General features: G+C 53.4%; 6 protein-coding genes across 6 annotated transcripts; 2 read left to right on the top strand and 4 right to left on the bottom strand.

The window, feature by feature from the left end:
- Positions 1-8: 8 nt before the first annotated feature.
- Positions 9-1,176, bottom strand: PSV08DRAFT_11594 (uncharacterized protein). Its single transcript, XM_014224312.2, has 2 exons — positions 826-1,176; positions 9-745 (listed from the first exon to the last, which is right to left on the bottom strand). The coding sequence occupies exons 1-2, from the start codon at positions 1,009-1,011 to the stop codon at positions 248-250; spliced, it is 684 nt and encodes a 227-aa protein (XP_014079787.2). The 5' UTR covers positions 1,012-1,176; the 3' UTR covers positions 9-247.
- An 899-nt stretch (positions 1,177-2,075) lies between these two features.
- Positions 2,076-4,779, top strand: PSV08DRAFT_250306 (uncharacterized protein; the record flags this gene model as incomplete). The annotated part of the gene is made up of 4 exons (XM_014224313.1): positions 2,076-2,142; positions 2,345-2,736; positions 2,790-3,356; positions 3,406-4,779. 4 exons carry the CDS (start codon positions 2,076-2,078, stop codon positions 4,777-4,779), a joined length of 2,400 nt encoding a protein of 799 aa, XP_014079788.1.
- Positions 4,780-5,183: 404 nt separating this feature from the next.
- Positions 5,184-6,339, bottom strand: PSV08DRAFT_250305 (WD40-repeat-containing domain protein; the record flags this gene model as incomplete). The annotated part of the gene is made up of 2 exons (XM_014224314.1): positions 5,184-6,055; positions 6,117-6,339. 2 exons carry the CDS (start codon positions 6,337-6,339, stop codon positions 5,184-5,186), a joined length of 1,095 nt encoding a protein of 364 aa, XP_014079789.1.
- A 343-nt stretch (positions 6,340-6,682) lies between these two features.
- PSV08DRAFT_323924 (mitochondrial 37S ribosomal protein mS41) lies at positions 6,683-7,503 on the top strand. Its single transcript, XM_014224315.2, has one exon. It carries the CDS (start codon positions 6,712-6,714, stop codon positions 7,438-7,440), a length of 729 nt encoding a protein of 242 aa, XP_014079790.1. The 5' UTR covers positions 6,683-6,711; the 3' UTR covers positions 7,441-7,503.
- Positions 7,504-8,722: 1,219 nt separating this feature from the next.
- PSV08DRAFT_11564 (pyridoxal-dependent decarboxylase) lies at positions 8,723-10,370 on the bottom strand. Its single transcript, XM_014224316.2, has 2 exons — positions 9,975-10,370; positions 8,723-9,917 (listed from the first exon to the last, which is right to left on the bottom strand). The coding sequence occupies exons 1-2, from the start codon at positions 10,249-10,251 to the stop codon at positions 8,857-8,859; spliced, it is 1,338 nt and encodes a 445-aa protein (XP_014079791.1). The 5' UTR covers positions 10,252-10,370; the 3' UTR covers positions 8,723-8,856.
- Positions 10,371-11,083: 713 nt separating this feature from the next.
- On the bottom strand, positions 11,084-14,528 carry PSV08DRAFT_11560 (uncharacterized protein). Its single transcript, XM_014224317.2, has one exon. It carries the CDS (start codon positions 14,455-14,457, stop codon positions 11,377-11,379), a length of 3,081 nt encoding a protein of 1,026 aa, XP_014079792.1. The 5' UTR covers positions 14,458-14,528; the 3' UTR covers positions 11,084-11,376.
- Positions 14,529-14,895: the final 367 nt, after the last annotated feature.

The raw sequence follows: 14,895 nt of genomic DNA, 5'->3' as shown, positions 1-14,895 counted from the left end.
TTACCATTTAAGTAACCAGTTGTCCTCCCCGCTTTTGATCTTTTTTTTTTCGGTGTCGTTGTCGTTGATAGGGAGGAGGGGTCATAGCTCATCATCATCATGTGGGCATTCTAGACCCTGAAGGGCCGACCACGAGATTTTCCCAGATTTGAAGTGTGTGCATACCATATGATGATGAGATGGTGCATACAATGTAATGAGATGTCGCATAGATCGAGAGACATAATGTCGTTGCCCAATAGCATGATTATCCCGGCGCGGCAGACATGGCGCGCGACAAGGATGCAAAGCACCATTTCAAGGCCATCCAACCAGCCACCCCAGCCAAAACGACCAGAGTAGCCATAGCCGCGATCATGCGGCCTCGCATCTCGAGCGCATCGCCAATCTCCAACCTGGCCACCTTGCGAATCTTCTTATGCAAGTGCCACGACTTGTGCCTCCTCTTCTTGTTCCCATTCGGCGTCACGAAGCGACTCTGCACTGCATCGTCTTGTTGTTTCGGCGAAATAGCACTATGCGGTTCGACGTGTTGGGCGGCGGCCGTGTGCCTGCGACGACCCCAGGTGGAATCGTCCGGGTCCTGATAAGGCTCCGGGTCGAGCCATCGCGACGGGACCAGGTAGGCTAGAAGCGAGGAAGAAGAAGTCGGTGCATGTGCGTGCGTGCGGCGGACGCGATTGCGATAGTTTACCAGGAAGAGCGATAGTAGGAAGGAAGTGAAGAAGACGGGGGTTAGGATAATCTTTTGTGATCGAATGTTGTTATAATCAGCGGGTGTGCACAAATGTGACCGGGGAGGGGTTAGACCCGTATTTAGCCTACCCGTGCTAGAAGAGGCTCGTTGCTGTCGTGCAGCGCGTCGGCCGGCGAAGATGGGGGCGATGGAATTGGGATTGTTGCGAGTTGCTCAAATGGGTCTGGTTTCTTCTTGTGTCTGCGCCGTGTGGCCTGTGGGGATGGCGGGGGGGTTTGTAGTTGGTGGTGGTGGTGCTCTGTTGGTGCAGCCATGGCGCGTAGTCGGTTTCCGAAGAGGAAGAATGAACGGTTATCAGATTCGGATGGATACCATTCTGAGCTTGTGCATACGAGCGGGTAGGCAGATCCCCTGGCTAAGATCTTGGTTCAGTGTGGGGGGAACGGACAGCGATGGGTGGCGGCGGCGCGGCAGCAAGCAGATATGTAGTGGAATTCCTGTTTTGACGTACATATAGGAATGGATATGCCTAGTAAACATGGTGGGCGATGCGGATCACAGTGACGCAGCATGCACTCACTCGGGGCTCCGTAGGGCTGGTAGCCCGCCCGCGTCCGCCATGACGTTTGAGCCCATGTCATTCCAAGTCCAGGCTTGGATTCTTAGGAGCGCCATAGGGGGTTTTTGTTTTGCTTGGGTCTGACAGCACACCGATCTGGATGTACTAGTATGAATGGACTGGTCTGACGCGATAAGCACTCAATCAACCAGAGGCAGCGCCATGGATGCACGCAGGGTAAGGCATTCACAGTGCCCCTCGCACGACGGAGCTAAGGGCGTTACGGGATCCGAAGGTCGTCTGGCTGAAGGGGATGCAGGCTAATCACATGTCGCACCAAGGGCGTCTCCTGCTCGCCCGACGGAGCACAGGCGCACCGCAGCCCTGTAAGTCCGTTAGATCCGAGAGCCCGAGAGCCCGCAGACAGGCCGCATGGCTGCCTGGAGCTCTACTTAAGTATGCAACAATCGCCGAACCCCTGTATTAGTCAGCTTTAGTCGCTGACCTAATACGAGCCATACGCCGGACGAAACTTACGTCCGGGTCTGCTTCATCTCTCGCCAGCCAACAGCAGCATCATCCACCAGGAGCTTACGTCCCCGTCCCCCCCCAGTCTACTGGATCCTTCCATCCGCCGTAGTTAGTGTGAGCCTCTTTATTTTGCAAACCCCCAAATTCCCGGGCAACACGATTATATACCACTGTATACTCGTCAGCAGGTTTTGCCTTTTGCCCCAACTTTTCCATTCGGACGAATTCGCGCAAGCGAGCTAGCCACCAACCAACCAAGAGAGTGGGACACGAACCCTCTCCATCAACATGCCAAAGGAGGAGACGTTGCCGACGCGCAAAAAGATGCGTAAGGGTACGCATAGCTGCTTCGAATGTATGTCAACCCTGTTGTTGTTGTTTGCGTGGGATAGCTACCTACCCTGCCGTACTACTTCTACACGGCACCGGTTTACACCACACTCATGTATCAATCTTACCTATGCACTGCTCTGCCCACCACCGTGTTCTCTCCCCGTCCTTGATAATTTGCGTGCTTTTCCCCTCTTTCCCTGAAAAATTCTGATGAAAAAATACAGGTCGTCGCCGCAAGATCAGGTGCATCTTTCAGCCCGAGAATCCCGATGTGTGCTCCGAGTGCTTCGCGCGCGGCAGCAGATGCATCGACCAGGAACACGCCAATCCAGATGTCATTGTCGACCACCGAAAGAACCTTCGTGAGAGGGTCTCACGTCTAGAGGCTTTGGTTGACTCTCTGCTCGAGGAAAAGACGGTCAAGTCGGAAAGCCGGAGTCAAAGCATAGCCGACACATCATCACCAAAAGCGCCAAATGTCTACAACAAAGACACTTTGCCCCCAACTCCACTTTCTTCTGAATCGCCATCCAACCCGCTCAAACTCACACACAACCAACGTGCTGCATCTAAACAAGGCCACCATATACCGATTCTTTCTGTTTTCGAGGATGCGGTATGCTATCTTCCTGTTCGTGTGCGTGCTTCTGATGCTCACTTGCCGGATAGATCAACAACGACGCTGAAGCACATGCAAAAGCCTTGAGCGATCCCCTGCAGCAATCTTCAACCCCCAAGCCCGACCAGGCAGAGGATGAGCGATATACTGTAGAGAATCAGCACGACGAAGACATTGTCGATAGCAACCCTTTTGTGAACTCTGCCAAGCGAGAAAGAACTAAACAAGCACTCATCGCCGTGCTACCTCCTTTTGACCAACTGACCAAGATCCTCCACACAAACAGTGACTGGTGGGATGTTTGGCGCCGCAAGTGTATGAGATCGTACGGGACTGAGCAGACGCTGTCTCAATTCGCTGCGCAGGCTTTGGCCACCGGAAACGTCGGAGCAATTGCCACAGTCGTTTTGTCAGTCGGAATCTGTTTACAAGACACTGAGCAAGTGTCACGGTATTTTGAGGCTGTTGACAGGTGGTTCCTGTGCGACGACGAATATGCCGCCAGTCTCGAGGGGTTGGAATGTTTTGTCATGAAGTCCAAGTGGTACGCTGATGTAGGCCAGCCCCGGCGAGCTTGGATTGCGTACCGCAAGGGCCTGATGTATGCACAGCTTATGGTGAGTTGATTGGTATTGAAATGCGCACATGGTTACTGACAAACACTAGGGTCTCCACCGCAAGCGTACTGCCTCTGTGGCCCACGAAAGCTTATGGTGGGCACTGTACCATGGCGACCGCTTCTTGTCTCTTCTTCTTGGTCTCCCATATGGTATCAATGACGCACACTGCGATTTGACAATGTTCGACATGGGAGAGTCCAAATACATGCACCCCATGGTCTGCATGGTGAGACTCTCACAGCTTGCAGGCAAAGTGATTGATCGCAACCAAGGCGTAGCCGAGCAGTCTTTTGCCTGGGCGCTACAACTCGACCAAGAGTTGGACGATTTGTGGAAGAAGTTTGATCCAGCTTGGCTCGACTACACTGAGCTTCTTGCCGACATCGGGTCGAATTCCGTAGAACTACGAGAGCGCATCATGGGCCAAATAGTGTTCCATCAGATCCGCGTATATCTCCATCTGCCGTTTATGCTCAAGTCAGCATCGAATTCGCGCTTCTCCTACTCGCGCACAGTCACCTTGAACGGCTCACGAGAGGTTCTACGCCTATACCAAGTGTTGCGGACTGGTGGCGTAACGCCAATTTACGAGTGCAAGGCTATTGACTTTCTCGGATTCACGGCCGCGATTCTTATGCTAATTGGCATGCTCAACGGCTCGTCCGCACAGTCGGCAACCTCGACCTCCAGCTCCAAAACGATTGAAGAAGACGTCCGCATAATTGAAAACTGCATTGATATCTTCCGCCGCGCTTCGAGCGAAAAGGGAGGCAATGTTGCCGCGCAATCTGCAGAGGTCCTGGAGAAGATAATGGCCAAGTTCAAGGGCACAAGCAGCGATGCAGACGACCTGTGCAATGGGCCCTCAAGTTTCGTCATCCCCTACTTTGGCACCGTCTCCATCAAGCGAGGTGGTCAGCCAGTAAAAGGTCCACCATCTTCATGCCGCTCGCCCGCCACAGTGAGCTCCAGATCGCCCAGCACATCGCACCAGCTCTTCACTCCCCCCTCAGGCAGACACTCATCATCTACCTCTGAAATATTCTCCCAGCCTTCCAAATCACTCAACTTCACCCCCAAGACATCCATGCACACTCCCATGGGCGCGACGAGCGTCAACCTCGACCCCTCACCTTTTGTCTCCTACGACGGCTTCTACAACTGGAACAATCTCAACGCCGACGATGGTTCCACTACAGGCACTTCGGTCCTCGACTCGCATATGCACAACGAGGGCATGAATGGCTTTTCGCTCCCCACCAACAACTTCTCATGGCAGAATATGCCCATGGATATCGATCAGGATTGGTCGTGGTTCCTCAACGACGCGCAGACGACGCAGGGTGTAGCTCCTGCTACCCCCGCTCAGGTGGTACCGCTTGATGCCTTCAATGCCCAGGGTTTCACGGGCTTTGGTTGAGTATGAAAAGTGTATTGCATGTCGACACTCTCTACAAGAATCACGGGGACCCCGGAGGCGTTTCTCGTTTCTCTTTTCTTTGCTTTCTTGCTTTCTTGGCTTGAATGCAACGTCTTCTGATCACGGCCTTGTTCAGTCTTTTTCTTCCTTACTTTCTTTTCCTTTTTTTGCTCACAATCCCTCACATTTCAAAAGAGATGAACAGAGGCATCTGTGTAATACCATAGTGTCATACTCATGATTTTTGGCGTATCTGGGTAGCAGCATTCTAGCATTTTAGATTTGGTACATGCAGTACGACTAGATACTCCACTTTGGCTACCTTGTAAGATCAGACATATGGAAGTCTTGTTTATTTATGTCCTTGCACCTACTTTCTAATGCCCTGCAAGCAATTCACACATCTAAAGGCTCCAAATGACAATCCTTCCATCTACACCAGTAGAACTGATCTTGCTGACTCCACTTCCGCTCTCCTCAAAGCTGCGGATCGTGTTGATGGTGTTCTGGTGCACAGTCTTAAGCTTGGTGTCATCCGTGCCCGATTTGCCCTTGAGATCCATCTGCCTAAACATGTTCAGTGCACTCTCCTCGCGCTGGTCCGCCAGGCCAGGGCGGCTCTTGGTCTCCAGACTTCCAGTCAACTGCCAACCAGACTCGTTGCCCTTGAGACGGAAGGCCTCGCAGTTGTATCCAGCAGCAATGATCTCATCCTCTGAGCTCCAGATGAGCGACATGAAAGGCAGTACTTGTGTGCTAACGCTGACAATGGCGCGAGGAGCTTGCTCAGGGCCACTGGGATAGACGACCGTAAGGGTACTATCGTGAGCGGCAAAGGCGAGGGCGTTACCCGAGGGAGAAAAGGCAACACTGTGAATCCATCCTGCGGTGCTGTTCAAGTATTCACCACACACAGTGTTGAAGGGCAGGCGCTCTCCCCAAGCCGAGGGCTCTGGGCGCTCATCGACACCCTTGACAAAGGAAGAGAGCACGCGAGCGTGTCCGTCAGTGGAGCCTGCCGCGAGCAAGACCGAGTTGGGGTGCCACGAGACACATGTGACGGTAGAGCGGATAGGCTTCTTGAGGTGCTTGGAGACCCACCAGTTGTCTTCCTCCTCAAAATAGCACACGGGGATCAGACGAGCACCCGATCCAACGGCAAACTTGGTCTCAGAAGGGGCCCAGCGAACGCAAGTAGCGGCTCGGTTGATTCGGAGGAGCACCAGTGTTGGCTTCCAGCCCTGCGGTGAAGGCTCCCATACGTAGGCATTGCGGTCTGTACAGTTCTGATTAGCCTACGAGCCAACAATGGAGGGTAACTTCAAAGCTCTACTTACCCTGCGAGCAAGTCACAATCTTGCCCGAGTTTGGTGCAATGTCCACGCCCGTGACTGTCTTGTCGTGACCCGTGAGCTCATCCTTGAGCTTGTATCCGCTGCCGCTCTTCTGGAAGACGTCGACATTGTTCTCACGTGCGACAGCAAGCGTTTGGCGATCAGCGGAGAAGGAGTGATCCGCAATTGGAGAGTTAAAGAGATGGTGGACTTCGGGGCTAGCCATGGTGTTTTTTTTCTGGTTGGGAAGTTGTAGGTGGGAGGTTTAGAAAAGAGGGGTTTGCAATAGGAGACTCTCTACTACTGCAATTGGGAGGGTCGTTGTGTTGGTCGAAGTGGTGGAGCTTTGGGCTGAGGGAGCCTTGGTGACGTGGGGCTCTATGCTCTGGCTGCGATGCACCCGGCGCACGGGCGTCTGTCTTGGCTCCTCCGAAAAGTTCACGGCGCCCGCAGAGCCAACGTGAACCGCGAATTGGGAGGGAAGCAAGGACAGCGACATTTGCACAGTATGGCACCCACCCCGATTGAACCCCTCCTACCATTAGGACCACTACTAAAATAAACCCAAGGGTGCTTCGCTCAAAAATATACCGCCACAATGATTCTCAGGCGCCCACTTCTCAATGCGACATCCGCTGCAGTATCAATACCAAAGACATGCGTGCGCAACCTCCAACACTCAATTCCCATGCGCCCGGTCCCCAAGCCGATACCCTTTATCCCCGACCACACGGCCTTCCTCAGCGCAATTGGCCGCGGCCTCTCAGCACACGCGACAAAGATCCCCTCATGGGAAGCCCTCTTCACACTTACCTCGCCGCAACTGAAAGAACTCGGTGTTGAGCCCGCCCGTGCAAGACGCTACCTGCTGCACTGGCGCGAGAAGTTTCGAAACGGCGAGTACGGAATCGGTGGAGACTGCAAGCACGTCACAGATGGAGTTGCCGAGCTGAAAGTCGTCGAGGCACCTGTGCCGCCGAACCCGCAACTCGGAAATACGATAAGTCCTCGCTCGGCGGCGGCAACGGCAACACACGACCCGGGAACTAGGAAGTTGGTTGTCAATGTGCCTGTTGGTGCGGATAGCCCTCCAGAGCCTGTAGAGACACTGCCAAAGGTTCAGGGTGTTGTTATAAAGGGTGCCAACACTATCAAGGGTAGTTTTGTGGAGCCTGTCAAAGGAAGCGGTGGTCTTCGTGCTAGGATACGGCTGCAGGAGGGCATCTGGGAAGAGAGGAGGGGACACAAGGTTGATGGTGGTGAGAGGAGAAAGGCAGAGGTGAGGGCGAAGAGGAGGGCTGCTGAGAACAAGGAGAAGGCGCGGTAGATGGAGAGAGCAGATGGAGATACGTTTGCTTGTACCATGAATCAATGTATCATCCTGGAATTTCTATGTGTGTGACTCTTAAAGACTGATGATTGCAATGCAGGCAATTGCAGCATCACGGGACTTTACTGTTCTTTGTTCTAATTTTGCATGAGAAGGGTATTGGGACAGGCGACGAGAGACTCATGTGTAAGCCCCCCCTCCCCCCACGCACACACACAATCACATCAAACCCTACTCCCCAAGAAAGGTCAGCAAACCATCCCATCCCTCTAAAGAAGAAGAAATATATAACCAGCAATCCCACAAATCAACTCAGACCATAACTTTAATTTCTCGCACACCAACAACCACAACCCATCAACCGAAGATTGGCGAAAGGTGGGCTATCTACTACGCAGTATCTGAACGAAGGGAAGCCAAAAAAATGCACAAGATGCATTTTTTTTTGGCCCACCTATTGTCATCATTGATGATTTCTTCGATTCTTCTATATCATTTTTTCTTTCAACCGAACCAGAAGAAAGAAAGAAAAAAATATAAATATATAACCCAAGAGGGTAAAGAAAATTTGATTAAACTTACATAGAGTTATATATCTCTCTGGTCCAGTTCGGGTGGAGTCAGAAAGCAAGAGCATCGCCAAAGTAAGTAAATGTGAACGTATTTAGTCCGAGATTATAACTTTTTCCCCTGTGCCCTGTCGCAGAGAAAAAGGTAGTCAAAAAAAAAGATGGAAAAGACTTTGCTTTTTTTTATCTTTTGGTTAGTTACTTAGAAAAAAAGATCGATTGGGGGAAACACAAAAAAAAGGGGGGGAAGGGGAGGGGAAGTGCAAGGCGGAGGGGTATTTATTCAATACTCCCGACCCAAAGGTCAATAGAAAAAAAGGGGCACATCGGTTCCATGGATAAGCAAAGGATGCTTTATTCACAAGACGAGGCGGACATGTCTCGGGCCAGAGTTCAGAGGGTTGAGGAGTGAGAGAGAGAGTGTGTGAGTGAGTGAAAAGGGTGGTTTCGGGTCGTGGGTTGACTCGCCACAATCATTGGGCACGCGGTTGGACTTTGGGCGCTAGTCTAGCCCACTAGCGTGATGTCATTTCTTGTACTCGTACTTGGGGACAGGGAGGCTTGAGAAAAGCAGCGCCGATCAGTGTTTTTGTGTGCAGATAGTTTCGAGCACATGGTGACCGAAACACGACCAAGGCTTGTATGCAATGAACAACGAAAAGAGTATTCAGAAATCACCGTCAGCAATGTCACACACAGATGCAGCAAAATTCAAAAGCAAACATAGTAAATAAAGAGATCTATCAAACTTTTTAAAAAGACACTTCCCACTATCATTTCTCAACACTCAACCTGTGTACAAAACTGCTTTACATCCTTCCTGATCACCCTTCCTCACCAACGTTTACATGCCCATGAGAGCAGCAGCGCCAGGCTCGCTACACACGTAAACGACTTCGTGGCTGTCGCTGAAACCATTGAAGCGGGTAGCAGAGCACTTGGTGTACGCGCCCATCTCCTCAAAGTAGAGCCAGTCGCCAACATCAAGCAACTCGGCGAAGTTGCAAGAAGAGGAAATGACGTCAATGCCATCGCAGGTTGGACCCCAGATGGAGTACTCAACCTGAGAAGGACTGTCATATCCTGAGCGACGCACATCGTACAAAACGTTGTTGCCGTTCTTCAAGACACGCGGCACAGGGTGCTGGTGATCGAAGATGATGCTTGAGAAGTTTCCGTAGACACCATCGTTCAGGTACAGCATGTACGAAGTAGTGCCCAGGGTGGCATCGGTGACAGTGCGACGAGCAATGACGTGGCATGCAATGGTGAAGGCAGTGGAGACGTAGTAGCGTCCCGGCTCTCCAATGACGCGGATGTGGGGCGGAAAGTACTGGTCCAAAGCTGCGGACAAGACTGCGGCCATGGGCTCGAAAGTGACATCGCCTGTGAAACCGCCGCCGACGTCGAGGGTATGCATGTTGAAGCCAAGCGCATCCGCCTGCTCAAAGACAAACCGGGCATCCTGGACAGCCTTGACAAAAGCCTTGGGGTCGGATGCGCCGGATCCGACGTGGAAGGCCACTCCAACAACGTTGAGCTCCAACTTCCTGGCCAGCTCCAGAAGCTCACCAGTGGTGTCCAGAGCAGCACCAAACTTCTGACTGAGACGACACAGGCTAGCTGAGTCATCAGTCAAGATGCGCAGATAAAGCTCGGCGTCCGGGAAGAGCTGCTTGGTCTTGTAGAGCTCATCGGCATTGTCAAAGGTCATTTGCTTGACGCCAGACTGAGCAGCATAACGCAAATAAGACTTGGTCTTGCAGGGCTGCGCATAGATGATGCGAGAAGGGTCAACGCCCAGCTTGAGAACAGTCTCGATTTCATTCTTCGAAGCACAGTCGAAGCCGAGACCCAGCTCCGTCATGAGACGAAGGACTTGGGGGTCGGGGTTGCACTTGACAGCTATTCACTTGTCAGTCACAGTTGTTTGTGCAAAGAGCAGTCTTTGTTTGAGCTTACCATAGTGCGGCTTCACACGGCTTAGGTTCTTCTTCCAGCGCATATGCTGGCGGTAGACCTCGCCCAGGTCGGCGACGAAGAAGGCATCTTCCTCGCCAACACTGCAGGTATCAGGATCAATAGCCTCGACACGGCTCTTGAGAGCCTCCCCAATCAACTGCTTGGATTTCCAGGCGCCATGACTGTCGACACTACCAGATGGATAGGTGTTGAACGACGTTAAGTCTTTCAACGGGAATTGGTACTCTTGAGTAGGTGTAACAGCAGAAGGTGCCATGCCCTTGATGGTAGCTTCTGAAAGTTGGGTAATGGCTTTGGTATAGGTTACTGGCTGGATGGAAATCCCGCGTTAGGGTGGCTTGAAGGGTGCGAAGCCGAGGCTTGGTGTTGGGCGAGGTCTGGCCGCTTCCTCAGCAAGAGGAAGAACCGCTGATGGCGTCCTATGCGGCAGCTGAAGTTGAGGCTGGTCGAGGGTCTGGGTAGGAGACAAAAAGAAAAGACGCTCAAGCTCCTTCTTAGACGGCGACAAGACGGGGAGGGGGGATGTTGTTGAAAACGTGTGGCGCTGGTCGGGCAGATACAACTTGAAGGTTGAGCAGGATCAGGGCCGAGGCCGTAGTGAGATGGGAGCCTTTGACGCGACCAAAGGCTGTCGAGGGGCGGCGATAGGCAGCTACGAGGGGGCAGACACAGTCGCTTGGTGGGCAGCGAGGTCTGAAGTGGCGGTGAATGGGGAGCAGAGGAGGGTGGAGGAGGGAAGGGAGGCGATGGCGGGGAGGTGGTAAGATGAAATTTCGCGCATTCGGTTGTGGTGCTGGAGTCTCCGAACATGACTTAGCATCCCTGCGCCGCCCAAGACGCGCAGCCACTAGCACCCGGTTCTGACATCACCTGTGCGGCCTATGCACGCCTGCCACGGTGCCTGACCGGCTGATGGCGACTGCGAGCCATGCTGAGGCTGAGCACCACCAGTTCGCAGCAAAAGGGCGCACAGAAGAAAAAAAGCCGCATCTTGGGCATCGACACGCCCAACACCCTCCACACCCCACCGTCGCTTACGCTGCATTTTGATTACACGTCCAACACGAGACGACGGCTGCCTTCTTTCGCCCTGCCGCGTGCCAGAGCATCCATTACATGTATATTTATTGCGTCCTGTCGCCGCTACCGCCGCGGCCATGCAGCCTGCTCATAACTACTCATGTACTAAAAAAAACAGGGAAAACGCCAGGAGCCCCTCCTAAATCCAGAATGCCGCTCTGCATGCATGTGCGTTATGTATGTGTGTGCTGAATCCAGACGCCGGCCAATCGTAAAATGCAACACTGCCGCCAGGCCAAACCGCCTAGAATTAACCCCAAACCCAAGATCCAATCTTTCATTCAACGCCAAATGCCAACTTTTAGAGGCGCTGCACCATGATGGGCACATCCGAAAGGTCCACCCCGTACTGGTGCTGGTAGTGCAGCGACTTGATCGATGCGCAGCTGTGCACCTGCCGTGTACCTGCGCTGCCTCCAACGCCTATGCCACGGCCCTCGTAGTCGTATGCCAAACCACCACTGTATCGACCCCACGCAGCAGGATTCTCTGCTCCCTGCACTTTGACCCCTGGTCCTATAGAAGCACGTTTGCTGCTGGCCACAGCAACTGCATCCATAGAACGCATGCCTTCGCCAATCGTCTTGCGGCGCTGTGCCAGCGGCCTCGAGGGTGCCCCCCATTGCGTGCCCTGCTGCAAAGTCTTCTGCAGGCTTACAGTGCTCTTGCTCGCTAGCTGATGAGCGGTTTGACTGCGCTGGTGACCTTGAGGACGGAAGCCCGCATTTGGCCCGAATGTTCCTATACTGTGCCTCTTTGATTGCTGCGCAACAGTATTGGGACCCGAGAGCCTGGCCATGTCGATAGACGGAACAGGCGGAACATCGAAATTGTGTGGGCGATGCCTCATTGCCCTGGCCTCGCCAGCTTCCACCTTCAAGCTGTGAAAGCTTTTACGTCGCTGCTGCGGCAGCACCTCTCTCGAAGCAGCAAGATCCCTGCTGTGCGCGCGGGCAAACTCAGCAGCAGCTTTGCTGTCCATGTTGACCATTGACTTTGAACGCGGAACTGCGGTGCCAAGTCGATGGGGAGAGGCTGCAGAAGCCACAGTCTGCTTTGGGAGATCTGGTGTCACAGCAGCATATGGAGAAGTGCCAATCGAGGCGGCAATGTGTTCCAGATAACCAGCTTCAATCGCAATATGCGCAGCTGCCTTCTCAGCCTCTCTGCTGTCACCCATCGACTTTCTTCGGAAGAAAGAGAAGCTCCTTCGGTGGCTGCTTGCAGACGGTGTCGGTGGCGGTGCAACCTGCAGCTCAACAAGCTGTTGAAACTCGGTGTGACCTGGCAGTGGGGCATGAGGCTTGGACTCTTCTGCAACGACATGGTCCTTTGAGGGATACGTCTGCGTCAAACAGTCCATGCCAGGGGTTCTTGTCACGCGTCTTTCGAATTGGGCTCGCACGTCCGCCGGGACATCGGGAATCTTTCCTTCTGGGATCGGCTGGCACGACTGGACAATGAGAGCCTCTCCCTGCGACGGTCGTCGACGATGAAGACGCTTCGGCGGCTTCCCGGGCGCACTGTCGAACGATGATTTGGATGAGACTGATCTAGGCGTATGGGGCGAGAGCAAACCCTCCGAAGTAGATGACCTCGCTGAAGAGTTTGCAGAATTCACAGACACTTGTAGAGACGACTTTGATCGGAGTGCTCGCGACGACTGTACGGTTACCAGAGCTCCTGGGCCGCGAATGCCGCGTACAGCACGTGCTGCGGATACAGACGATCCGGACATATACATATTCTCTTGGTTCTGCCTGGGGAAACCTGGCTGCATGCCTTCCTTTCCCTGGCTTGCGCCGTGTGAAGGCTGCGAACTATGACATTGACACTGAGAACAAATCGTGTAAGTAGAACCTGCCTGTTGTTCGCGTTCATCAATGGGCAAACTACCACCAGATGAATAGCCCGAATCAGTTGTGCGTGGAGGAGGTCGTTGTTTGGCCCGGTTCTTTGGCTTCTTCTGTACTGGAGTGCCTTGTCCAGGAGGCGCCAAATTCCTTGCAGGAGTTTGTGATGCAGCCTGTCCTGATGCCAGATCTTGGGATCTACAAGTGTCTTCCGACTTGGGGTAGTGTGTGTCATCAGAGGTGAATCCTTCGTCCTTGTTGACTGTGCGGTCCTCTTCGGATACCGGAGATGGGCTGGGGGCAAGGTGCGCCTGCGAGCTCTGGACAGAATGGGCCACATCGACTGGACTGTTGTCCACAGCCTCCAGACTGTCGTGTGACTGGTTGGGTGATGCAGTCTTGATAGATTCATCTGCTGACCGAACAAGCTTGACTGTAGTAGCACTCCTAGCAGTCTCGTACGGTAGTGACACTTCCATATTTTCTACGATCTGAAGAGAAGAAGTCGCAGGAAGTGTAGCGGATTGACTTCTTGCATGGCCGCGACGCCGTGTTGATTTCATCATTAACGGGCTGGAACCGGGCTCTGTTTCTGAAAAGTAATCCTCGTCTTCACCATGAGGGCGAATTGAAGCCCTGATACTTGATGCCGGTGAAGCAGGCCCGTTTGTGATTACTAGTGTGCCAGGCTTTAGGCTCCCTAGCTGCGAATAGTCCAGGTCGCATGGAGTTGATACTCGAGGCCTTGGATCAGCTTGAGCAGTGTCAGTTGATGACTTGGCCATTGTAAGATTCAGGTGCGAAGCAGCATGTGGGCTAGGTTTCGACTTCATCTCGTCATCATACTCAAGCCTTGCGGACCTCCATGAGTTCCACGTCCTACGACGTGCCTCGACTGGAGAGCTCCGAGTGCCAATTCCGGGTGTTTGAAGTAGCGACTGACGGCGCGTGAGCGATGTGGAAGAGGATTTATCGATAGCCGACATTCTTCGGCTGCTGCTTGGTTCGCCTGCTGGCTCATCATTCTCTTCGGGCATTTCCAGGACTTGCTGCAGAGCCGCGATGTCTTCCGGAGAGCCATTTTTCTTGACTTGTTGCAGCAGCTTTATAGCTTCGGCAATATCGACGTGTGAGCCTGAAATGAGTGATAGCTTGGAGTCGGCTATGCCTGCAAGCCTGGCTGCTGAACCGTGTTTGCTCCCGAAGCAGGATAGCGAATTGGAGCGTGAATTGGACCTTGAGTTTGACCTTGAATTCGTCCTCGAGGCCACGGACAGAGGTCTGTCGCGTACCTTTGCCGTGTCAACTGCGCTGTCCTTGGTCTGCGACAGGATGTCGTGGTCAAACTCGGCCGTCGTGGGCGAGAGGAGAGCGTCCCTGATCTGCTGTCGTCCTTCCGGACTGAGATCGGCAGGGCCCGAGAAGGAGCATTCGGGCGAATCGCTCTTGTAAGCCGTGTTGACGGAGTTTGTGTTGGTCTTTGGCTTGGAGAGCTTGTTTGCATTTGGCGTGCTGGACTGATTGCCCATGGTGTCGGGCTGTAGCGAGCGTGTGGAGAGCGGGGAACGCTCAGGCAGACAGAATAAGATGCATCTGGGAGATTAAGATTAACAGCTGGTGAGCGAGTCAATCGCTGGTCAAGCCGATGCGGGGCGGAGGTGAGGAGGGCGGCGTACGCTTATAAGGCCTGGCACACGGCGGCGTTATCAAAGTGGAGGCTGGTATGCGCGCACCAACAAGCGGTTTGGCGGTACACTAAGAAGGACGAAGCGTATTATTGAAGAAGAAGAAGAAGAAAAGGTGAAGGCCCCCGCACGAACGGGCGACTAGCGATGGTCCATGGCGCCGGTGACAGGTATCAAGGATGCTGGGCTAGGCCGATGTGCCCGCCGCGCGTGTTGCAGGCGCGGTGGGTGCGTGTTGCAACCGACAACAAACCTGGAAGAGAGGTGAGCTGAAACTTGGAC

The sequence above is a fragment of the Bipolaris maydis genome, assembly GCF_028858645.1.
Source record: "Bipolaris maydis strain C4 unplaced genomic scaffold PSV08scaffold_12, whole genome shotgun sequence".
NCBI lineage: Eukaryota > Fungi > Ascomycota > Dothideomycetes > Pleosporales > Pleosporaceae > Bipolaris > Bipolaris maydis.
Note: the sequence above shows the minus strand (reverse complement) of the source record. Positions and strands in the feature narration are given on the sequence as shown.

Bases quoted from the DNA above. Each gene is read 5' to 3' on its own strand.
- PSV08DRAFT_11560 (XM_014224317.2), bottom strand. From the start codon at position 14,457: ATGGGCAATCAGTCCAGCACGCCAAATGCAAACAAGCTCTCCAAGCCA.
- PSV08DRAFT_323924 (XM_014224315.2), top strand. From the start codon at position 6,712: ATGATTCTCAGGCGCCCACTTCTCAATGCGACATCCGCTGCAGTATCA.
- PSV08DRAFT_11564 (XM_014224316.2), bottom strand. From the start codon at position 10,251: ATGGCACCTTCTGCTGTTACACCTACTCAAGAGTACCAATTCCCGTTG. The intron at 9,918-9,974 runs GTAAGCTCAAAC...ACAAGTGAATAG, and splicing joins CCGTGTGAAGCCGCACTATG to CTGTCAAGTGCAACCCCGAC.
- PSV08DRAFT_11594 (XM_014224312.2), bottom strand. From the start codon at position 1,011: ATGGCTGCACCAACAGAGCACCACCACCACCAACTACAAACCCCCCCG. The intron at 746-825 runs GTAGGCTAAATA...CGATCACAAAAG, and splicing joins ACGAGCCTCTTCTAGCACGG to ATTATCCTAACCCCCGTCTT.